This window comes from Salvia miltiorrhiza, chromosome 1, assembly GCF_028751815.1.
Source record: "Salvia miltiorrhiza cultivar Shanhuang (shh) chromosome 1, IMPLAD_Smil_shh, whole genome shotgun sequence".
Classification (NCBI taxonomy): Eukaryota; Viridiplantae; Streptophyta; class Magnoliopsida; order Lamiales; family Lamiaceae; genus Salvia; species Salvia miltiorrhiza.
In genome coordinates, this window is record NC_080387.1 from 26,207,164 (window position 1) to 26,233,339 (window position 26,176).

The following is a 26,176-nucleotide window of genomic DNA, read 5'->3' on the forward strand; positions in this document are numbered from 1 at the left end:
ATTAATATAATGTCAAGTATACAATTTGTCACTAAATTTAAATTATTCATCATATTTAATATTTTTTTTATCTAATTTGCTAGTTAATATACAATATTATCAATTATTCTTTCATTAAAAATATGAAATATATATATAAAAATTGAGAAAATTAAATTAAAATAATATATTTCATAAAACACATTAAACGTCATATCACATTGTTTGGAAATAAATACATTAAAAGACACCTAAACGACATTAATTGGAATTTGGAGTTTCACTATTTTGACTCAAGCTTTGCATGAGACCTGGGAGCTGCATTCTCAGAACAGCTTCGACTTGAGTCTGTAGGTTGACTTCATTGTTACTAACTTGAGCTTCTAAGGACTCAAATCGAGCTGTCAATTCTTGATTTTGTTTTCTTAATTCTTCATTCTCCTTTTGAAGATCAAGATTTATCATTTCTCCTCTTTTAGAAGTTGGCTTGATCTCATCTCCACATCCACGTAATCTGCTAGATTTTTCTTCTCCAAGAACTTTTATGAATGCTTCATCCTCGGTCATAGGTTCTCCACCGTCTTCTGGTAGACTTTGACACATAATAAGCTTTTCCTGAACATAACAATTTATATTAGAATTTGTACTTCATACATATGTATGTACACATAAACAGAAATATGCACTCACATAAACTTCTTTAGAAGCATCATCAACCCATTGTTTTTTCTCATTGTTGTATCGACTTTTTCTCCATGCGGCTGTACGAGTAGGCTCCTCGCCAGTTTCAGGATCACGCTAATATCGTAAACATGTTAATGTTAACAACATATAATTCAAATATGCACTATTTCGATTGGACAAACATTAATAATCATGTACCTCTTCATAGCAAGCTTGGGCAATGGATTTTGTTCCACATGAGTGATTCATTGTAAGTTTTTGTCTATTCTCTTTATTTCTCCCACTAATTTTCTTCAAACAGTACACGTGAAACATGTCAAAAAAAAGGCAAAAGACAATCTAAGAATAAACATGATCACGCATATTTTAGAAATAGGTTTCAAAACATGATCACGCATATTTTACAATTAGCTTTAAGCAGCCAAAAAAGACATATGATAATCTAAGAATAAACGTGATCACGCATATTTTTGAAATAAGTTTCAACAGTTGCGTAGAAGACAATTTAATAGTAAACTTGATCACGCATATTTTACAATTAGCTTTCAGCAGCAAAAAAAGACATAAGACAATCTAAGAATAAACGTGATTACGCATCAAAAAAAGACATAAGGCAATCTAAGAATAAACGTGATCACGCATATTTTCAAAATAGGTTTCAACAGTGTGGTAGAATACAATTTAAGAGTAAATGTGATCACGCATATTTTACAATTAGCTTTCAGCAGCCAAAAAAAGACATAAGACAATCTAAGAATAACCATGATCATACATATATTCCACATGGGTTTCAACAGTTGGTCATAAAAGAGTAAACATGATCACGCATATTTTACAAATAGCTTTCAGTAGACAAATGAAGAATAGGCGTGGTCATGTATATTTCAAAATTGCTTTAAACATTCAATTACACAATAGGCATGGTCATGTCTAGTTCATACTATGCTTCAAGAATCTAAATATGCTCATTGAAACCAAATTACCAAAAGATCACATACCACACAAATAAAATCAATGTCGATCGAACAAAGTATATCAACATTATCAACCACAACCAAGCTTGAATAAAAAAAAAACTATTACCTTGAATGCATCGCTCTCAAAATAATCAATTAGTAGTTTCCAATCTTCACGATTTACTCCATGTGGAGACTTATCCAAGATAGTTCTTTCGCCCTTGTTTTCAAGATAGTGCACGTGCAACTTATGCCTGTAACTCCTATATTGGCGATTGAATTGGTGAAATACTACTTTTTTGACGTGGACGTCTTCTTCCAGATTAAACTTTTGCTGCAAGAAAAAGGTGATTGCTTAGAAAAATACAAAATAAACGTGATAACACAGAAAACTTTCCCACTAATTTCATGGAACGAACGATTGGGATGTCTTTCCAACGTACGATTGATACTGAAAATAAATATTTTTGTATACCTTCATTCCAATCCACATGGAACGAACGATTGATACTGAAAATAAATATTTTTGTATACCTTCATTCCAATCCACATCTTCCTCTTGTTTTCCATTGGGATGTCTTTCCAACGAGGGTGTTGAACTTGTGCAAATTGTTTTACCATCACACACGCTTCTGTCTTGAAGTCTTTAGCATTCTCGCCAACAATCCGATTTCTTGTCGGATGTATAATCACGTCTAATTTTGGAGTACGCTGACATTTCTTTTGGAGTGATAAGCCTTTCGTAACACCTCTGACTTTCCGTTTGGGCGCACCTATATCAAATATATATTATGGTTTAGCTAACCAATCACAATACGAATATACATTACATACAAACATGAAATTAATAATAAAACCATTAGCCGTATCGTGTTGTGAAATTATTGTTTCCTCCATTGATGGTTCCACCAACTCTTCTTGAAAATCTTCATCCATTTCATCAACTGTAGAGAGAAAAAATATATTATTTCTCATATAAAGAAATCAAAAAATTGAAAAGGAAAAAAATTCAATGAACAAAAATAACAACTTACACGAGGTGTTCACGATGCGATCGTTTGACATGATGTTGGGAAGATGCAAAAGAAAATAATATAATTTTGTAGTTTGCAGGAGAGCAAAGATTTAGACGAGAATGAGGAGAAGAAGTATAGAAATTTGCTTCAAAGTGAATAACGTGAGTTGAGAATGAGAGAAGAAGAATAGGGTTTAATTTGTTGAGTGGTGACTGAAGTGGGAGAACGTGAGTGGATGAGAACGTGTGAATATGTATTCTTTTATATTTTGCGGTAAATATTTGATATTGGCGGTAAGTTTTATGTTTTAGATTTTCTCCAAAAATTTAAATTTCACGTTTCATATATTTTTCAAAATAAATTTAATTCTTTTTTTTAGATATAATAACGGATTGCCTCTAAAAATATTGAAGACACTGCTAATTAAGTCTGCCTTTTTTTGGTAATAAACGTGATCACATTTTCTGTTAAATACTCTTGGTCAAATTGTAAAACAAAACATATTATTGACGCCAAATTATTATACACGCTTTTCTTGTTATAAGCATGATCACGTTTATTTTGCAATAATTTTGATAGAGAATATAATACGAACTAATTCATATTATAAGCTAAATCAAACTCTACATATATATTCTTTTGCAAAGTTCTACATATAAGTTATAAAATTAAAATTTAATTATTAATTTAAGTTAAATTAGTGAATTTGAGGAAAAATATAATAAAATGAGGTGAAATGGTTGATATGAATGTATTTCACTCGCAAGACTATGTATTACAAGTCGATTCAACTATTCGTTAAATATTTATTAATTATTTTAAAGTAAAATAGTGATTTTGAGGAAAAATATAATAAAATGAGGTGAAATGGTTGATATGAATGTATTTCACTTGCAAGACTATGTATAGCAGGTCGATTCAACTATTCGTTATAAAACTTGTAGACAATGTATTATAATATAGTATTGAAGTCGATTTGATAATAAAAAAAATGAAATACTATAGTGTAAATAATGAAGTCGAAATAATTATACTCAATGAAATGAAGTTGAATTAATTAATTGAATTAAATTAGTGAAGTTTTAATAAAAAAACGAATCATATGATGGGGTTTTTATCGGAAAGCTATATAACATATACTTTATTAAAAGCGATATAATAGTAAGAAAATGAACTACTATAGTGTGAGTAATGGAAAAAAAATTAATTCAAGTGAATCATACAATGGGATTTTGCTCGAAAAACTATATAACATATACTTTATTTGAATATATTATAATGAAGTATTGTAATCGATATGATGATAACAAAATGAACCACTATTGTGTGAGTAACGATGTCGAAATAGTTATACTCGATGAAATGAAGTTTAATTAATTAGTGAAGTTGTAATAAAAATAAATTTTATAAGATATATATAATGAAGGAAATTTTATTAAAGTATAATCAATCCTACGTAGAGATTTTGCTCGGAATCTATATAACATGTACTTGAATACAATGAATTATAATATAGTATTAAACGCGATATAATAATAAGAAATAATTATACTCAATGAAATAGAGATGAATTAATTAATTGAAATAAATTAGTGAATTTGAAAAAAAAAATTGAATCATACAATGGCATTTTGCTCGGAGAACCATATAACATGTAATATAATACAATACTTTATTATAATATATTACAATAAAGTATATGTAATATTGTTTTTCGAGCAAAATCTCATCGCATGATTCCGTTGAAAATTTTCTGTTTCGTTACTCACACTATAGTAGTTCATTTTCTTATTATCATATGGCTTTTAATAAAGTATATGTTATATAGTTTTCCGAGTAAAATCTCTACGTAGGATTGATTATATTGTATTTTTGCTTTCAACTTCACTAATTTATTTCAATTATGTAATTAAACTTGATGAACGTTGAGTTTAATTATTTCGACTTCAATAAAATATTATAATACATTCTCTTAAAGTATATGTTATATAGTTTTCCAACCAAAATTACATTGTATTCACAATTTTTTTTTTGAACTTCACTAATTTATTTTAATTAATTAATTAAAATTTGTTTCCTATTGTTATATAGCATTTACTGGATTATTATAATACATTTAATTCAAGTATATGTTATTTATTTTTTCAATCGATGCCCCATCATATGATTAATTTTATTTTTCTTTCTAACGCTTCACTAATGCGGTTGCCACTATCGGACAAGGTGGCAAAGTATAACTCACATATTTTTAGTGTCTCAGGTTCAAATCCACCAAACACCTTTTTTCTTGTATTTCGCTTTTTTTTTTAAATCATCTTCGAATTTTTTTATTAAATAATTGAAAAAAATATAAAAATGAAAACAAATCTAGGAATACTTTGAAAGGAATCTCTAAATTAGTAGAAATAAATAAAATTAACATATAATTCCCAAAATAAAAAATAAAAAATAAAAATTGAAAAATAAAATAAATGTCAAAATAAATCTAGGATTATTTTATAAGAATCTCTAATGTCGTTGGACTCTTTCAAGCTAATTCCATGTCTCTTTTTTCATTTCTTTTTAAGTACCATCCTTTTCAATTAATTTCGAAACAAGTTCATCGTTCTATTGAGATTTGTTTTAGATTTTTTTTTACTATTTCCATGTATATCTCCTGATTTTGTTATGCAAATCTACTATCTAATCTCTATATATATTAGAATTATTGAGCTGAGTGGTCACATCTCTTCTCATTCTATTATACCAAATTTTAATAGACTCTTTTATTGCAGGTGTAAGATTTCTATATTCTTGAGTTTTATGGATGCGAATGAGGATAACAAAGTGAGATCATTCGATATGCAATTGCTAGTCGATGATTATTTTGTCGACCCAATAGCATCGGTGAAAAAGCTTTTAAAGGAGGCAAAAGAATCCTTAGAAAAAGCTGAATATATGGCTTTGCATCTTAGGTCTGCACAAGAACGTATGAATTTGTTTGCACCTGATTCGGAAGTTGAAGACGACATTCACGAGTCTCGTGCACCATGCATTCGACGTAGCGCAATTAAGGTAGAAAAGAAGCCCATTGTGAATGATGAAGATGCGCAAGAAACTGTTAGAAACTCGAACTCGATGCTTAAGATTCTCCTACCAGACTCGACAGCGAAGATGATTTATGATGTTTTTTTAATTCTATTTTAATATATTTGTTGTTACGAGAATTATTTAAACAAGATTGACTCTTATTTCATATATAATAAACGTGATCACGTCTTCTGAACAATACTGTATTCATAATAAGCGTGATCGCGTCTTCTGAGCAATACTCTTATTTCATAATAAGCGTGATCACATTTTCTGAGCAATACTCCTTATTTCATAATAAGCGTGATCACGTTTTCTGAGCAATACACATATTTCATAATTAGCTTGATCATGTCTTCTGAGCAATAATCTTTGTGAACCAAAGCCTGATATTAGCATATCAATTCATTGCATTATGCTTTTTTTTTTATTATAAACGTGATCACGTTTAATGTGCAGTAGTGTGGTTGAAGAATTACAAACTAATTCGTATTAAAATACAAATTAATTTGTATATTATCATCGCATTTCTTAATATTTATAATATCATTGTTATTTTTGTGACATATAGTGACAATACATCCCGCCAACAATTAAGTTTGTCACTAATGAATTTTTTGGTGACGAGTGAAACGACTGTCACAACTTAACAAAGAAATTTAGTGACAATAAATAAGAATAATTAATATCGTATGTCACTATTGCACTTTGCGGTGACACCATAATATATTGTCACTATTTATATGATTGCAGTGACAAATTTAACAATCATCACAGACGTATAGTGACATTAAATAATGACAATAATACAATTCATCACTGTTATAATCATTGTGACGAAAATAAATTATTGTAACTATAAAAATATTTATACTGACAAATTGACAAGTGTCACTAATATATAGTGACAATAAATAATGACAGCAACAAAATTTGACACTATTATGTTATTTTGTGATATTAATACGTGTTGTCACTATATTCAAACTTTTAGTGATAAAAATATAATTGTCACTACTATACAGTGACATTAAATATCCGCAACAATATAATTTATCACTATTACATTATATTGTCACGATACACAATATTGTCACTATACATATGTTTTGTAGTGATAAAAATAAGATCATCACTAACATGTAGTGACAATAAATACTGACAACAATTAAATATGTCACTACTACACTATTTTGCAACGGTATATCGTACCGTCACTACATGCATATTTATAGTTACAACACTCAATTCGTCACTGATATATAGTGACAAAAATTATCGACAATACATTTTTTTGTCACTGATACATTATTTTGTGACAACGATTTTTTTTGTCACTGAAAAGCTATTTGTAGTGACAGAAATATGATCGTCACTCGTATTGTTGCCACTAAAAACCGTTTTTTTTGTAGTGAGATTGAATTTAGGTAGGTGTAAAATTTTTTGTGGGCCCCATCCAATTTAGGGGATCTGCTGGATGCATTTTTTTTTTTATCTCATTTTCAATTATTTTAGCCTAAATTTAGAGTTAGTGATGCATTTAGGTGATCTGCTGGGAGTGCTCTTATATCGGTGAATTAGTAGCACCGATTTTACTTTGTGGCTAAGGTCAAATCTTCTAGCTTTTTTTATAATTCTCTATAATCTTCATGCTTTAGATTTTTTCCTCCTATTATCACACGTGCACTTATCTAGAACTTTCTCTATTTGTCTTTCAATTCTTGTATCTAGACATTTCTTAAAATATCTATTACAAAATATCATATCTTATTCAATTTTAGAAATCAAGTTTACATTCTAACACTCCTCCTTAAACTTGATTTGTCATTCTAAGCAAACTTCTGAACTTGATAAAGTCTTCATATTTGAGAGGTTTGGTGAAGATGTCTACTATTTGATCCTGCGATTTCACGTATTCCACTTGAACCTCCTTTTATGCAATGCATTCTCTGATATAGTGGAAGCGGGTGTCAATGTGCTTACTTCGATTATGAAACACCAGATTCTTTGAGAGTGCGATCGTTGACTTGTTATCCACGCAAATAGTTGTTGGCTCCTTTTGTGGCCATCCGAGCTCCATTAATAAGCTTCTGAGCTAAACTGCATGGCAAAAACTGGATGTGGCAGCCACATATTCAGCTTCACATGTTGATAGCGTGACTATGGGTTGCTTTTTCGACATCCGGGTGAAAGCGGTGTCTCCAATAAAAAACACGAACCCACTCGTACTCTTTCGATCATCGTTATCTCCAGCCCAATCGCTATCACTATAACCAACAAGCTTATAATCATCAGTATTCACTACGCCAGATTTGCTCATAGATAACGGATTTTATCCGTTATCTATGTGCGAAAACATCCGTAATATATAATGGTGTAATGTATGTGGATTTCATACATAACGGAGATTTAAGCGTTATCTATTCTATTATACATAACGGATTATATCCGTTATCTATAGTATTATATCCGTTATCTATTCTATTATACATAACGATTGTTTATATATACGTAACGGATTATATCCGTTATCTATAGTATTATACATAACGGATTATATCCGTTATCTATAGTATTATATCCGTTATCTATTCTATTATACATAACGATTGTTTATATATACGTAACGGATTATATCCGTTATCTATAGTATTATACATAACATTTCAAACCGTCATGAAAGTTTAATATTCACTGTTATGTACACACCTATACATAACGGTTTTTTTATATTAATAACGTTTGGTAATCCGTTATGTATAACGTTTTTGACCGTAATTAGATTTCTATTTCTCCGTTATCTATTAATTTATACATAACAATATAAATGATAAAACCAACAATAATAATATTATATATCATCCAAAATATTTAATTTTATATTATTATCATAAAAAAGAATTCATACAAGATTTGAATATAGTCAAAATTCAACAACTGCTCTATCTATACTATTATGCCTTACAAAAATACTAAACATATTAAATATGCAACTAGCTAGCCATATGGTACAACTTTTCTTGTGAATTCACAAGTCTCTTCAGCTCAACGTACGACTCATTTAATCCACCACAAACCTGCCACAAAATCATACAAAGAGCCAACCAAGAATCACAATATAGAGCATCATGATAAACACTTAAAAAGCATATCAAAGTGATTGGTAAAATGGACAAAACCTATCAAGTTACTAAGCACTAAAAACTTCTCCATTTCACATTTTTTAGGAAATATTACTAAACACTAAAAGTACCCAAAATTGATGCAAGAACTCAGTAGGAATAAGCAAATATGACAGTGATGTGAGTTCCATATAAGTTGGCAATTTTTATTAAACTGGTCTAATGTTATCACATCACTCGTATTATCTTTCAAATACACAATCATATACTATATTCTTAATACTAAAAAGTAAATGCCCCTGAGATAAACATATTACATACTATCTACCCTACACACAATTTGGTCGAGGGAGACGAACCTGGAGTGTTAGAGCACTTGTATGCTTAGTCACCAGGAAATTGCACAATAATCCACTGTTGAATTAACGAAAAGAAGAATCCACATGAATTTATGTTCCTTTCCAAGTGCGACAACTAAGTTAAATATATCAGGTTCCATTACAAACACAGCCAAACTACAACAGCAATCGGTGCCATATAAAGCATCAAATTCATGGAGTTAAGCTTTTCCCTGCAATGACGAGTGAGCTTATTAAAAGCTGGTAGTCAGCTATGCTTTGAGAAAGAGAAGATGAATTCAAACATAGAGCAACAATTATCAAAGTAAGGATACAACAAATATTATTTCTATTAAGACAATCAACTAGACTATATATTGCTTCAACCGGTATAGACTTTACTGCCAAAAGATTTTTTTTAGGTAGAAGTCATACAAGAAAAGCAAAAACAATAGTCAAGAAAATATTTAGCAGATATTATGATTAGTTACTTATCCTTCACTGGAAAGAAGAGCCCCACTTGAAGGCTGAATAAAATATGGAGGTCTTAGTTTAGTCCTTTCTAGTTCATGATGGATCAGTTTCAAAGAAGGCACTAGTAGAAAAATATGCTTAACTTAAAGCTTTCATAGAATAACTCACACGTTGCCTTTCAATGGTAGATTTCCTCAATGCGCTATCTGATTCAGTACCAAATCTTTTACTTGGTGCTGCACTCAAAAGTTCCTGCATAACAGCTTACAAGCACAATCAGAATGGTAAAGAACGTAATTTTTTAGTTGGTTAATAAAGCACCAGAATAAGCATCGAACCGCCATTTTAAATTGCACTTACTTGATGACCATTCTCCCCTTCCTGTATATCAAGAGGAGAAAAGGAATAAGAACCAAATGCTGAGACAGTTCCTAAGTACAATGGAAATATTAATGAATATACCATGAGGCCAAATAAACACAATCTATTGATTTCATTAATTTTTTTCACCTGTGAGAAAGAACCAATATTATCTCTTCTAAGGACTTAAAAAGAATAAACTACATGGAAATAATGAGCTAATTGTCCGATAACTGATTCAAGAGTAGAAAAAAAGTTATATATCAACCTCTGCATTTCGGTCTTCAGCTTAATTATCTCTGTCTCTGCCTCCATAGCTAGCTTGTTCGACTCTTCATACTTCTTCTCTCCTTCATCTACTTTCTTTTCCAGAGAACTCACTAAACTCTGAACCAACCATTCAGGATTCGCCACAGCCTATCATGAGTTACGAAACATATGTTTCACCAAGAGATAGTTAAAGCAGACCTCAAATGTTACCTTCAGCTTTTCATTTTCAGCTGTTAATTTCCATACATGATGCTGATGCTCATGAAAAATGCAAGTGAATTTGTACTAACCTCAATAGAGGCCTAGCATCTTAGCTCGGTCACATGGCTGGGATCATTGAACAAAACTTTAGCTGCATCTGTAAAAGCAGAAACTACATACTCAGAGAGGAAGGTTGTCAGGCACTTCGCAGCATCCATCTCACGCTTGCCGGTTTTTTTCTAATGACAAATGCACCAAGATAAACAGGAAAGTTCAGATAACTAGGAAATGGTTTACCACTTGGTAACTAATATCAAAGCCACGAATTCATTTCAAATGACAGAAAATCTGAAGTTCACAGTTCTTATATCAAAAAGGCATTTAGACTAAACAGGAATCTCATTATAGTGACATCAATTTTCTCTAACATCTAGAGTATGCTTCCACTTTACAAAGAGATTATAAACTGGTGACCGGTGACGCCTCTAGCAGGCTATGTGTATTGCATCGACTTTTGAAATCGAAAGATTTTAAGTTAGAAAAATGAATAGAATAAAAACAGTAAAAGAAAAGAAATAGAAGAAGAAGAAGAGGACAGCAGCAACAGCCGCAAGCCACTGCGGCGTGGAGCAGCTGGCGGCGGCAACCGCCGGCGCTGCCCGCGCCACGGCGGTCCGCGGTGGCTACCAACTGAGAAAGAGAGAGGGAGATTGAGCGAGAGACAGAGTGGGATACAGAGAGATAGAGACCGACGAGAGAGAGATGGATGGGGAGAGAAAAGAAGCTTACCTGAGACGGCCTAGGGTACAGGCCGGCAGCCGCGCCGGAAGGGGAAGTCGGGTAGGGGGTAGTCGCCGCTGGAAACTGGAAGCCGGAAGGGGGTAGTCGCCTCCGCCTCCAAGGACGACGCCTGTCGCCTGGGCTGCCGCCGGAAGGGGGCCTTCTTCTCGCCTCTGGAAACTGGAACCGAGAAGGGGGTAGTCGCCTGGGCTGTCGCGTCGCGGAAGGGGAGACGCCTGGCCCAGCCTGGGTAGTCCGCGACAGGCGGACGACACGGCGACGACGGGTGGACGACGGCACGGCGCGGCGCTGGACGGAAGGGAGGGACGAATGAGAGGCTGAGAGTGAGAAGAGCGGCGCGGGTAGGAATAAGGAGGAGTTGAGTTTCAGATGTGTTAGGGTTTAGGGTTAAAATTAGAAAATTAATTATATTATAAAATATAAATATATAATAAAATATTAATAATGTTTGGTATTTAGGTTTTTAATAATGTTTTCAGATTTTAATAATATTTTGTTTCACTTTTATAATAATGTTTGGTATTTAGGTTTTTAATAATGTTTTGTTTCACTTTTATAATTAATCAATTTTTGGTATTTAGGTTTTTAATAATCTTTTCAGATTTTATATAACTGTTACTTAATGAAAAAAAAAAGTTATGAGTTTTTAATTTTTCAAAGTCTATATTTACAAATAGATTCAAATTTTAGAATAAGTAATTTATTTTTTATTTTTAAATATAATATAAGTTTTAAAAAAATATGCATACATAACCATTTTCAAAACATGTATACATAACAGTTAAATAAACCGTTGTAAATAATACTCATATATAACGTTTTTCGTAACGTTAGAATAACCGTTATAAAAAGATGATCATAGATAACGGTCGGCTTAACGGTTTTGTAATACCGTTATGTATGTAACTAATAGATAACGCACAAACATAAAGGTTTAACTCAAACCGTTATCTAAGCGTTTAGACAACACTACATAGATAACGGTTTTTCGTCAAAACCGTTATCTTTTCCTAAAATGCGCTCATACATAACGGTTTTTTAAAAAAACCGTTATGTATGCGGTGTTATGTATGTGCATTTTTGTAGTAGTGATTTGAATAGAATATGCCATAGTTGAGCGTACCTTTGAGATATGGTAGTATTCTCTTCGCTGCCTTGAAGTGGATGGAGGTTGGATTTTCCATATAGCGACTCACGAGCCCTGTCGCATAAAGAATGTCCGGTCTTGTGCAAGTTAAGTATCGTAAACTTCCAACCAAGCTCTTGAATAATGTCGGGTCCACCTTTTCTCCTCCATCGTTCTTGGATAATTTTATCCCGCATTCCACTGGCGTGTTGATTACTTTGCAGTCCTTCATCTTGAACTTCTTGAGAATTTCCTTGGCGTAACCTTTTTATGTGATGAATATCCCATCTTCGAGTTGCTTGACTTCCACACCGAGGTAGTACGCCATCAGCCCAATGTCGGTCATCTCAAATTCTTTTGACATGCCCTTCTTGAACTCCTCGATCATCTTTGGATTATTTCCTGTGAAAATCAAATCATCTACATACAAGCACACAATTAAGACATCTCCACCATTGACTTTCACGTAGAGAGCATGCTCATGAGGGCATTTAGTGAAACCATTATCCTCCAAGTACTTATCGATCCTGCTATTACATGCCCTTGGTGCTTGCTTTAGTCCGTATAGGGCCTTCTTTAACTTCAAGACTTTATCTTCTTGCCCTTTCACCTCGTAGCCCATTGGCTGCTTGATATAGGCTTCTTTGTCTATATATCCATTCAAGAAGGCTGACTTGACATCCATTTTATAAATCTTCCATCTATTTTGGGCTGCAAGAGAGAGTATTAGTCTGATAGTTTCTAAGCGAGCGACTGGAGCAAATACCTCATCATAATCGATTCCAGCTCTTTGACTATATCCTTTCACGATGATCTTCACTTTATATCTTTCAACTTCACCCTTGGAATTCTTCTTAACTCCAATGGCCTTGTGCCCTTTTGGTAGTGTCACGAGCTCCCACGTATCATTCTTGTTTATGGCATCGATCTCTTCATCTATTGCAACTCGCCATTTTCACTATTTGCTGCTTCAAAGCTTACAGGCTCACAATCAGCAAATAGGCAGAATAAGGTGAGATTTTCTAACCTTTCAGTATCCTCATATATCTCGCCCAAACTCCTTGCTCGTAGTGTGGCTCTTTCATTTAAGAAAGATGGTGGCGAGTCTTCAGTGACTGGCACAGGTGAAGCTGGTGGAGTCACTGGCTCTTGTTGGACTTCTCCAACTTGCTCTTCTACTCTTTGTTTGTGGGATATAGGTGAAGTCACCGCCGAAGCTGAAATCCCATACTTCTTCTTCGTCGAACTCCACGTCTCGACTTATTACTATTTTCTTGGTATTTGGATTATATAACTTATAGCCTTTAGAGTTAGAGTCGTACCCGATAAAGATGAATGCTTCACTTTTATCATCGAGCTTCTTCATTTTCTCATGTGGTACATGTACGTAGGCTTTGCTCCCAAATACCTTCAGGTGGGAAATTCCTGGCTTTCTCCCGCTCCAGGCTTCTTGTGGAGTCTTTTCCCAAACGCTTCTTGTCGGCGATCGATTGGACAGATACACCGCGCACGCCACTGCTTCTGCCCAAAACTCCTTAGGCAGATTTTTTGTCTTTAACATGCTTCTTGCCATCTCCATGATTGTTCTATTTTTTTCTTTCCGCCACTCCGTTCTGTTGGGGGAATCTTGGAACTGTCAGTGGCCGCTGAATTCCATTTGCTTCGCAGAACTCCAAGATCTCCTTGGATGTGAATTCTCCCCCTCGATCAGACCTCAAGGCTTTGATTTTTCGTCCGCTCTCCTTCTCGACGACAACTTTGAATTTCTTGAATGCATCAAATACTTTTGACTTCTGATTCAAGATATATACCCACGTTTTTCTAGAAAAATCATCAATGAATAGCAGAAAATAATTATTTTTACCAAGGGAGCTTGGATTTATCGGTCCACACACATCAGCATGAATCAACTCCAAGGGTTTTTGGGCTCTTGAGCTTGACTCCTTTGGGAATGGCTTTCTGAACTGCTTCCCCAGTAGACAACCTTTACATAGTTGATCAGGATGCTTGATAGATGGTAGATCTCTCACCATCTCCTTCTTTGACAGCAACTCCAAACTACTGAAATTCAGGTGCCTAAACCAAAGATGCCATAACCAAGACTTATCTTGGTTACATGCTTTTAGGCATTTTGCCACGTCATTTCGAATATTCAATAAGAACATTCTATTTTTAGACATTGGCCCCTTGGCAATAAGATTATTTTTGCCATCTCTTATTGAAAGGTTATAATCTCTCATGTGCATATCATAACCTTTCTCTAAGAGTTGTTCCAAACTCAAAATATTATTTTTCATATTGGGCACGTAATAAATGTTGGAAATAAATTCATGATTTCCATTTTTCAAGCGAATTAAAATTTTCTCTTTTCTTTTGACTGGAATTTTAGATTCATCACCAAAGGAGACGTTGCCACTGACCTACTCATCAAGCTCCACGAACATGCTTCTTTTCTGCACATGTGATTGCTAGACCACGTGTCATCTTGTCTTCCAGCTTCTCCTTTATATGCCAGAAGCACACTACCAATTTCTTGACTTGTATTTTCAGCATAATTGCCCTTATCTTCAATCCTTAATGTTTCACTTCTGCACTCGGAAGCATAGTGCCCAAATTTATGACAATTATAACACTTCACTGAAGATTTATCGTACCTCGACTGCGGGTTGCTCCTTCCTCGACCACTTGTATACCCATTTCTTTCGTTGTTGTTGACGAAAGCTCCTCGTCCTCGACCACGTCCACATCCTCGGCCTCTGCCTTGATTTTGTCCTTGGCCACGTCCTCTCCTGGACTGTCCATGGCCATTGCTCGAACCTTCTTATTTCTCTTTCGAGCTTACGTGCAACTTTAAAAGTTGCTTGGAAATTTCTTGCTTCTTCTTTTGCTTCTCCTCATATGCTTGCAATTGTGATTACTATATGCTCAAATCTTGGAGTTAGTGACCGCAATATTTTCTCACTACAAAAAAAAACGCTAATAGACAACGGTCAAAATCCGTTGTCTATTAAGAAATCAACTGTTGTAAATGAGAGCATTGTCTATTGAAGGGCGGTTGTCTATTCTCTGATAGACAACGGTCGGGAACCCGTTGTCTATTCTCTTAATACAACCATTGTCTATATTACAGTTTTTCTTTCGTATTTATATTTAAAATTTCCTGCTTTTTCAATATATATTTAAGTAAATCTAAAAAACATAATATGGAAAGCCAAAAATACATAAATTAATAATAAAATTCATACATTAGAATCAAACATCATCATCATCATCCTACATTACATTAAAACATAATTGACAGACACCGGAAACAAGCAAGTTACACGTAGCTTGTGTGACAGATGGATCGATTTCAGTTGAACATGTAGCTCCCAGTTGCTCTGCCATTCTCCACAAGTGGTGGTGCTCGACTGTGAAGTTGATCGGGATAACACGCGTGAAGACTATTTTGCAATCCTTCAAAACTTCCTTCCGAACAGTTTTTAGCACCTGCAAGTAGAGCATAGAATATGATAATGTCATAAATCAGGCAGAACATCTGAAAGTCATTCATCACCTCAAATGGTGCAGTAGAATGCGACATAGGCAGCTAAAACTTAAATAGAATAAGCAGAGATCACTCTTGAAGACCATGAAGTATTTCACTGCATACATGATGGGAACTGATGGATGAACTGAACAAAATATTTTGGATATTGCCAGAGTAAATATCAGCCTGTCCGACCCACTTGAGCTATTCATGTGCCAAATATTTAACTATGAGCATTTTATAACTACAGGTTGCAATGACACAGGTCCAAAACAATATCAAGACCCTTTTGATACTCACCGCTTCTGTATCATCAAGGATGAGGACAGCGCTTTCTCGCCCTAAAATAATATCAAGACCCTTTTGATACTTCTGAGTGCAATCCCGGCAAACCTTGGGCAGCCACTCCTTGACGAAATTGACGTCGCTGAGGAACAAATCATCGTCCTCATCCTCAACGTCGTCGTACGCCACGAGGCGCAGCGGCTTCTCAACGCCGACGAAGACGAGCTCCACGACGTGCAACTCGGATATCAATCTGCAGAAAACTTGCTTGAAAGGCGTGATGGAGGACCGGGTGAAAGGGGATCGAGACTTGGCGTAGCGGAGGTGGGAGCAGTAGAGGTGGACGGACCGGATCTCCGGTGCGACGGAGTTGAGTGCGCGGGAAGCGACGCGGCAGCGGGCGACGTCGGCGGAGTCGGAAAGGCGGCCGAGGATCTCGAGGAGAAGAGGCGGGGGGAGATCTTCCATGGCAATTGAAGAAATTTGGATGAGATCAAATTAGGGCATTAGGGTTAAACTAAAATCTAGAATTTGTTATTATATTGGAATTCAAACTAAAATCTGAAATATGAATTTCACCATAAAATAAAAAGAGGCACCAATCGCATTTAGCGCCGCGCCGGAGGAGGAGAATCTGAGCAGTGCCGCGCCGGGGTGGACGGAGGCGGATGGGCGCAGGGGTGGAGGGACTACGGTGGTTGTCGTCTCTGGCAGGGAGGCGTCGCGCCAGGGTGGAGGGAGGAGCGAGGCGGTGCCTCGCAGCCGCGCCGGAGTGGAGGGAGGTGGTAGGGTTATGCGGCGACTGAGCTGGGTGGAGGGGATAGGGGCGCCGCTTTTCAATTTTGTGTTCACTCACTTTTTGTTTTTTTTTGTGTATTTAGGTTCCGGGTTTAGATATTTGAAAATAAATATAAAATATATTCATTGTCTATCATGACTATTTAGGGCGGTCATAGACAACGAGTCTGAAAACCGTTGTCTATTCTAATAGACAACGGTTTTCAGACTCGTTGTCTATGACCGCCCTAAATAGACAACGGTTCTCCAAAAACCGTTGTCTATAGTCATGATAGACAACGGTTTTCAGACTGGTTGTCTATGACCGCCATAAATAGACAACGGTTTTTGGAAAACCGTTGTCTATAGTCATATTAGACAACAGGTTTTGAAGCTTGTTGTCTATATTGTGTTGTCTATGAGTTGAATTCTTGTAGTGTCTCCATAATTCTAACATCCTCCAATTTTTCACCATTTCTTTTCATTTGATTTGACACCGCCAAGACTCTTGAAAAAAAATCCGAAATCGATTCGGACTCTTTCATATGCAAAGACTCAAACTCTCTTCTTAAAGTTTGAAGTCGTACCTTTTTTACTTGCTCTGCTCTTTTGCACGCGTTCTGGAGCTTCTCCTACACTTCTTTGGCGGTGCTCGCGTTCGAGATTTTCTCGAAATCATCGTCCCCTTCGTTTTTTTCTTTTTTTTTTTCTATTTTGTTCTCCTTATAAAATGTATATTCTCATAATATAACTAATTTTTCTTATTGAACCATAATAGTAAATATGTTATCTTTTCTAAATACTACTCCCTCCGTCCCAATAAAAGTGGCCACATTTCCTTTTTGGGTGTCCCATTAAAAGTGGCTACTTTCTAAAAATGGCAAAAGTTTACTTTAATTAAGTCAACAATTATTCACTAATTTGGTCAACAATTGTAGGCCACTTTTTAAAAATGTCAAAATTACTCACTAATTTGGTCAACAATTGTAGGCCACTTTCTAAAAATTACTCACTAATTTTGGTGGGTCACACTCAATTAAAACATAACAATCCCCTTCTTAATCTCCGTGCCCAAAAAAAAGTGGTCACTTTTATTGGGACGGAGGGAGCAGTTTATAGGTCCATCGAAAATCGATCAGAATTAATAATTAATAATATTTGTGAAATTGTTAAATATACATTAGCAAAGAAATTATTCGCTAAATTTTGTACTTCTTAATTCAAAACTGACATTTTAAATTTGATTCTTCATTATATACAACAAAATCATTTTTTATAATAAATTATGATTTTTTTGAAAGCCCGTCATGCACATACCCACTAGTATATAGTGACACTGACAGTAGCAAAGAAATACAATTAGGGAGAAGTACTAAACTTACATAATATTCTACTTTTTAAAATTAGATTTGCAACCTTCTTACCTAAATCCCACATAGGATTAATTGAACCTTATCCAAAAAATAAAATAGAAAAAGGGAGATGAATTAACAAGAACAAACCCATGTTTAATATATGTAGTTTCATTAGTACATCTAGTCTAGATGCCGCTTTCTCTGACCCCTAATATTTGTAGATGCTTTTCATATTGGTAGTTCTAAAAGAAGCCAAAAGATATGCTCTTCAATAACTCAAACGTTTAAATAATGAGAATATATGCGTATTGACTAATATTAGAAGATGCAATTATTCATAAATGTGCTTATTTCTTTGGATCCCAAGAACATTAGTGATTTTGCGTAGTATTTAGATTTTAATATTATAATGATCAATGTGTACATGTACATTAATTTTATAGAGTGACAAAGGAGCTCGTGTGTATGCAAGCGCTCCTCCTTTAGCAGTTATAGACTAAAAAGGGTATTAAGAGTTATACTCCCACTGTCCACGAAAAAGTGCCCTACTTACCCTTTTTTTTTCCACGAAAAAATGCGATGTTTATCTTTTTGTACATTCATACCCTTTACTTTTCAATTTATTTACAACTTATGTCATTAATAAATCCACACTTTTATTTAATCTATGTAATTAACCCACACAATTAACCCACTAATTAAAACTACGAAACCAACTCCCCCACACCTAATCAATCCCATTTCCCCCAAAATTAAATTACTCTTTCTTTGAACTCAAACAAGTGGAAGAAATACACACAAACCTCCAAATTGTATCTCCAATTGTATCTACAACCTGATTTAATAGCTTTGGGGCTATGTGTGTTTGTTGATTAGCTCAATGGAATAATAAATATGTTCTGAAAATTAACTCCACTTCACGTGTGAATTCCGCACTACAAGAAATTGAGTTTTTACCCACACATAATTACCCACACATAATAATGTGTGGTAGTTTAGTCACACATAATTTCAAAATGTGTAGGTAATTCACAAAAAAAAAAATCATTAGTTATTGACATTTAAAATGTGTGACAAAAACATTTTCGTGACATTTATTATTTTACGATTATTTTTAAGTTTTATTTATGTATAATAAAATTTATTTTTAAATTTGTTGCGCCAACGTGGCAAACTAATAAAAGTTATTAACCACACATAATTCTAAATTATCTATGTGTGGGTAATGAATTTTATCATTATTTATTCTTGACATGTAAGGAACGTGGGAAAATATTTTTAGCTACATTTATATTTTGGCTTTAATTAATTATTTATGCAAATCTTAATTGATGTTTTACCCACACATATTTTGAAAATGTGTAGGTGAAACAATTTGAAACTTTCAATTAGTTATTGACATTTAAAATGTGTAGCAGAAAATTTATTTGTAACATTTATTATATGGCGGTAATTCTTTTTTAAGTTTTATTTTATTTAATGAAGTTTATTTTTATATTTGGTGTGCACCTCTATTAATTTTTTTAAACCACACATAATATATGTGTGGATAATAATATTTATATTTATATTTATATTTTGACAAATTAAAGTAAATTTTATTTTATTTTTATATATTAGTGCCAACTAATCAATTGATTTCTACAATTATACAATAAAATAAAAATTAAATAGTCTTTAACATTAAAATAGGCATAAAAAAAGAATGAATATGTTAAAAAAAACACAAGAATTAAAATAGGCATAAAAATTAAATACTAGTCTTTAACATTAAAATCGAACTCAATAAAGAGTATGATTGTTTAAACTCTCAACAACTAAAAGACAAGAAAATATTAACAAACTAATCAATGTCATTAGAACTATCCCTATTGTAATTTTTACCCCACTCAAAACAACTTTATTAGCTTTCTTAGTACCCGTGCCGGCACCCAAATAGGGCACTTTTTCGTGGACGGAGGGAGTAATAGAGACATATTCCCTTAGCACTTATAGACTATATATAAAAAGGGTAATCAAGAGTTACAATAGATATTATATATTCCCTCTATTAATTCTATAAAAATAGTCGTAAGAGGGAGTGACACGAATTTTAATAATATCAACTGAATGTTTTGTGAGTAGAGAGAAATCTACTTATGTAGTGTTAAAGTGGATAAAAGACCCATCTTAGTGAATAATGGAGTTTATATATATGTTAAATTAAAATGGTGTGTGTCATATATTGCGGAATAGTGTCTATAAATTAAATGGAATATAATTATTTTTTGTGTCCATCTCAAAATGAAATTTAGAACTATTTTTACACAACGGGAAATATATATAGTATATCTTTGAATGTTTACCAAGAGTTAATTACATTAATGGCATATATAACACTACTAAGATATAGTAATTCCTTTCTTCGTCCACGAAAATTAAGTGTATTTTCAATCCCAATGTATAAAAAACTCATATATATAACAAACCATTTATGAATTGTCTAACAAATGAAGTTACCCAACTATTTATTAAAATTTGTGTATCTCGAATCACACCATACTTTTGGTGGACTGAAGAGTAATATTTTTAAAAATAATTATTACGTACACTACTTTAAAAAATATTAATTATGGCTAGGGATAGAATAGACAAAACCTAAATTTGAGAACAAATTAAAACTCCTTTTATATAGGTATGGACACAGATATATATCCAAGAGAATCTTATGACCTAAATATATATAAAAATGATCACATGATACACACGCACTCTCTTTCTACTATATATAATAGAAGCAGGTAGCATTGTTGCAACTCATGAGCCCTCAGCCATTTGTTTAGATATATAGAAAAGATGGTATCAGCATCAGCATGGTTGATTTTGATTTTGGTTTGGATGAGTAATAGTGTAAGGGCAGAGCAGAATTTGAGATGGGAGGTGGGATACATGCGGTGGTCTCCAGACGGGGTGGAAGATGTGATTATGACCATCAACGGCCACTACCCGGGCCCCACCATTCGGGCTGTGGCCGGCGAGACCATTCAGGTTCACCTCACCAACGGCCTTCCCACAGAGGGAGTCGTCATCCACTGGCATGGAATCAGACAGGTACATCTCCTCTCTATATCTCATTATATATTTCATTATCATACTCTATATATATTTTGCATGAAAATTTCAATATATTTTGATTTAATAATACGCAGATTGGGACACCATGGTCGGATGGAACAGCCTCCATCTCGCAGTGCGCCATAAATCCAGGAGAATCATTTGTCTACAAGTTTACTGTCGACAGGGTACATATATACATACATATATTAAATAGATAAATCTGTTTATTAATTATATTAGTTTATTCGTATAATTTATTGATTTGTTCATTATTCTTATTTCTCACTTGAACTTAATCCTATGTATAGATATATGATGGATGGAAAATGATTAAATGTGGTGCAGGCGGGTACATACTTTTACCATGGGCATTTCGGGATGCAACGGTCAGCGGGGCTCTACGGGATGTTGATCGTGAACTCGCCCCAAGGACAGGAGACGCTCCAGTACGATGCCGAGTTGGATCTTCTGCTTAGTGATTGGTGGCATTCCTCCACTCGTGATCAAGAGGTTGATCTCTCCTCCAATCCTATGATTTGGATTGGAGAGCCACAGGTAATTCAATTCCATTGCCTCGATGATATTAATTTAATATGTATATAGTTTTTTACGATGCTTGTTGGCATGCAGACTTTGTTAATGAATGGTAGAGGGCAGTTCAATTGCTCCTTGGCGGCCAACTATGGGAACTCATCGTTAGGGCCGTGCAACATTAAAGGCGGTGAACAGTACGCTCCCTATATCTTTCACGTCCAACCCAACAACACCTACCGCCTCAGGATAGCTAGCTCCACTTCATTGTCTTCTCTCAACTTGGCTATTGGGGTAACCATCTTCCACTTTATTATCAAATCTTCTTCCTCATTTAAAAAACTAATGTTATTTATATACACAGAATCACAATCTCACGGTGGTGGAAGCCGACGGCAACTACGTGGACCCATTCACCGTGCCCAACATGGACATCTACTCCGGCGAGTGCTACTCCGTCCTCTTCACAACCAATCAAGACGCCACCCAAAACTACTGGATCTCCGCCGCCGTCAGAGGGAGAAAGCCGGCCACCCCGCCCGCCCTAACCCTCCTCAACTACCAACCCACATCCGCGAGTCAGCTCCCCCTCTCGCCCCCTCCAGTGGCCCCCGCCTGGGACGACTACGACTACAGCAAGGCCTTCTCCAACAAGATCCACGCCCCCACCGGCTCCACTCCGCCGCCGCCCAGCGCCGACCGCCGGATCGTGCTGTTGAACACGCAAAACAACGTCGACGGGTTCACGAAATGGGCCATCAACAGCATCTCACTGTCCCTCCCGACCACCCCCTACTTAGGCGCCATCAAATATAACCTCACCGACGCCTTCAATCAGACCAGCCCCCCGGACCACTACAGCCCCGCCGACTACGACATCACGCAGCCGCCCCCCGCCGGCCAGGTCACCACAGTCGGCAACGGGATCTACACGTTCGACATCAATTCCACCGTGGATGTGATCTTGCAGAACGCGAATACGCTGACGCCTAATGACAGTGAGATCCACCCGTGGCACATGCATGGCCATTATTTCTGGGTGCTTGCTTATGGAGAGGGGAAGTTTACGGACGCGGACGCCGCCGTGTTGTCGAACTCGACGGCGCCGCCGTTGAGGAACACGGCGGTGATCTTCCCGAACGGGTGGACGGCACTGCGGTTTGTGGCGGATAATCCGGGGGCGTGGGTGTTTCATTGCCATATTGAGCCGCATTTGTATATGGGAATGGGGATTGTGTTTGCGGAAGGTGTGGATCTTCTCGACGTTCCCACTGACGGCCTTGCCTGTGGATTGACGGCCAAATATCTCATGAATAACTGATCATCAGATCATCATCAGACTAGCTAGCTTCTTCTTGCTTTTATTCTAATTTAAGTAATTATAATCCCACTTGATTAATTAATTAATCATGTATTGCTCCACTTTTTTATTGTAAGCGTGATTGTCGATCTAGTATGAGGTTGGTGCATCTCGATTCAAATTCTCTATTGTCTTCTATAGTATGACATTTTCTATTACATTTGATGATAATGAAAATATATATATACACCTAACATTAACCAATATTCTTAAATCCTTAAGATTAATTCATGTCCTTCAACTAGCCTTTCTTGTATAAGCAAAGGAAAAATTGTCCATCTATATAAAAATATGGAAAAACTAGTCTTTTTAATGTAAATGTACAATTATACCATTAATATAGTTATACACTTTTTTCGCAAAAGCATGTAATTGCAAAAAAACACTACAAAAATCTGACCGATTACTGACGAAAAATTATGTCGGTAAAGTCAGATACCGACGGATCACCGACGACCACCGTGTGTTGCCGTAAAAGTGGTCGTTAAAAAATTTACAGACGGAAAGGACGACGGACCGTCCGTAGGCGAGCACGCGACGACGCCGGCGTCGTCCGAAATCAGCGACGGAAATGACCGTCGGTATTAGCGACGGAAAATAATTCTGTCGCTAATTTCATTTTTTTTACGATTATATATATATATATATATATATATATATATATATATATATATATATATATATATAGGGTAGGGTTAATATAAAAACCCTTCTTAAGATGAAAACTAGGAACCAATTTAAAGCCATTGATTTAAATAAAATAGAGGGCTGAGATTAAACTAAATATGCACAATTTCGATTGCATAGATGCACAGTTTCAATTGCATAGATGCACAATTTCGATTTGCTTGAGTATTTTGCATTGTTGGTTTCAATTGCATAAATTGCATATTTTTTAAGTGCACAGTAAAATATAATAGATGCACAGTTTCTTTTGTTGACTAAATCCTAACCATTAGATCTAATATTTAAAAGGTCAAGATTAGGTTTCTAGTTCTCATTTTAACAGAGGTTTTTATTAGAACCTCTTCCTTATATATATATATATATATATATATATATATATATATATATAGAGGGCGGTTATTCAATAAACCACTCTTATTTTAAGAATTATGAACCAGCAAAAATACATGAATTTTATGTATAACACGTATGAATAAACTGTATAAAGGTATGAATTGCGAAAAATAATTTTTTGCTACCTTTGGGATTCGAACTCAGGACCATGAATTTATCCAACAAGATGATGAATCAACCGTAGATCTTGATGATCTAAGGGCTGAAAATGGTTCTTAATTTATATTTTAAGAAGCGTTCTTATTTTAGCCTTCCCCTATATATATATATATATATATATATATATATAGGGGAGGGATCTATAGAGAATTAGTGTATAGTAAAGAATAGAGAATTAATATATACCGTCTGATCCAGCAGATCCGATGGCTTCAATTAAATCAGCTTTTTAATTTAAAAACACGTTTCATTAATTTCGTCCAATTTTTTATAGAGGCGAAGGGGTTATTCGGAATTTTACCACGAAGGTAAATCTGGAAGATTCTATTTCTTCCATCTTTCACGCTCAACTTATCTTTGTTCTTGAGGAATAGATTAGGGCATTCCGAACAAAAACAATTGATATGCTACAATATTTTATGCAGATTGACGAGTAGACTTGAAGTTCATCTTTGTTTCAGAAAATTTTTCAGATAATTGACATTGGTAAGTTCGAAGATTTTGCAGTAGTAAGTTTAACTCCTTATTCGAAAATAATATAATAATTTTATGTCGTTTTGAAAGTGAACGAATCTCGATCTGGAAATTCTTCTTGTTTTTTTTTTTGTGTTTCATTTTCAAAGTGAACGAATCCAGATCGGGAAATTCTTCTTCTTTTTTATGTGTTTCTGTACTTGTTGGTATTTTATTCGAGTTTAGCTATTCTTTATTATATTTATAACCTCATGATCTTGCATAACTATGGGAAAAAGAATTTGTAATAACTATGAAGATATTCATTAATAAATGAATGTTATTCGCTAAGTTAGTGTATTTTAATTGTCAAGTATGTCAACTGTTAGATAAACATATGTGAATGAATATTTGATGAAAAAACTCTATTAATGAATGGTTTCTGTTAATTCTAGTATGTTATTTATACTTAGTTGTTATTGTTAATGATTTGAAAAACATATTGAGGATGATGACTAATTTTGCATGTTTATTTGACAGATTTTGTCGAGGAACTAAATACCCAAAGCTCAAAACCCGAAGCACACATGCTGCATTTTACAAGAAGTTGCGAGATCTGAACGAGGCACAACGTGAAGCTGTTCGTTCCATTGGATTTGGGAGGATCCTGGATTTTACAATCAAAGATATGCCTTAAAAGCTAGCTTACTAGATTATAGACAAATAAAACTCTCAGAGTATTCATTTTTTTTAAAAGCAAATTCATCTTTCTTTACTAAACACATATTTCATAAATATGTGTGTGACGAATATTGTTGGGACGTATGGGGCAACACAAATCATACGAATCATCAATATAACCGGTTATAGAAATTTCTGGAAAAAAAACAGAGTTATAATTCTGTGTTTACGTAAAATCATAACCCGTAACAAAATTGAATAAACAAAAAATAAAATTGAATAAACAAAAATTAAAATTGAATATCTAAACCTGTCCGCTTCATAAACGAAAACACATTAAAACTTAAAAAAAGAATATGAGATACATGCTGCAAACAGCAATAGCAATACTAAGATGTTTGTTTGTTTGGTTCATTACTGGGCATTATTGCAATCCTGATTATATAATTGTTTGTTTGGTTCATCTTCAGTTTT

At 34.6% G+C, this 26,176-nt stretch overlaps 2 protein-coding genes and 3 long non-coding RNA genes across 5 annotated transcripts; 2 read left to right on the top strand and 3 right to left on the bottom strand.

Annotated features, from left to right (window-relative positions):
- Positions 1-240: 240 nt before the first annotated feature.
- LOC131005210 (uncharacterized) lies at positions 241-2,555 on the bottom strand. Its single transcript, XM_057932048.1, has 6 exons — positions 2,477-2,555; positions 2,154-2,392; positions 1,747-1,953; positions 862-954; positions 670-777; positions 241-594 (listed from the first exon to the last, which is right to left on the bottom strand). The coding sequence occupies exons 1-6, from the start codon at positions 2,553-2,555 to the stop codon at positions 241-243; spliced, it is 1,080 nt and encodes a 359-aa protein (XP_057788031.1).
- A 6,017-nt stretch (positions 2,556-8,572) lies between these two features.
- On the bottom strand, positions 8,573-9,229 carry LOC131016991 (uncharacterized). Its single transcript, XR_009099297.1, has 2 exons — positions 9,186-9,229; positions 8,573-8,781 (listed from the first exon to the last, which is right to left on the bottom strand). It is a non-coding gene; the product is annotated as an uncharacterized LOC131016991 (long non-coding RNA).
- A 14-nt stretch (positions 9,230-9,243) lies between these two features.
- Positions 9,244-11,894, bottom strand: LOC131017014 (uncharacterized). Its single transcript, XR_009099328.1, has 6 exons — positions 11,259-11,894; positions 10,559-10,708; positions 10,267-10,415; positions 9,999-10,019; positions 9,807-9,890; positions 9,244-9,397 (listed from the first exon to the last, which is right to left on the bottom strand). It is a non-coding gene; the product is annotated as an uncharacterized LOC131017014 (long non-coding RNA).
- Positions 11,895-21,130: 9,236 nt separating this feature from the next.
- On the top strand, positions 21,131-23,450 carry LOC131017000 (L-ascorbate oxidase-like). Its single transcript, XM_057945852.1, has 5 exons — positions 21,131-21,432; positions 21,531-21,623; positions 21,784-21,993; positions 22,069-22,263; positions 22,334-23,450. The coding sequence occupies exons 1-5, from the start codon at positions 21,178-21,180 to the stop codon at positions 23,288-23,290; spliced, it is 1,710 nt and encodes a 569-aa protein (XP_057801835.1). The 5' UTR covers positions 21,131-21,177; the 3' UTR covers positions 23,291-23,450.
- A 1,259-nt stretch (positions 23,451-24,709) lies between these two features.
- Positions 24,710-25,791, top strand: LOC131017023 (uncharacterized). Its single transcript, XR_009099340.1, has 2 exons — positions 24,710-25,054; positions 25,562-25,791. It is a non-coding gene; the product is annotated as an uncharacterized LOC131017023 (long non-coding RNA).
- Positions 25,792-26,176: the final 385 nt, after the last annotated feature.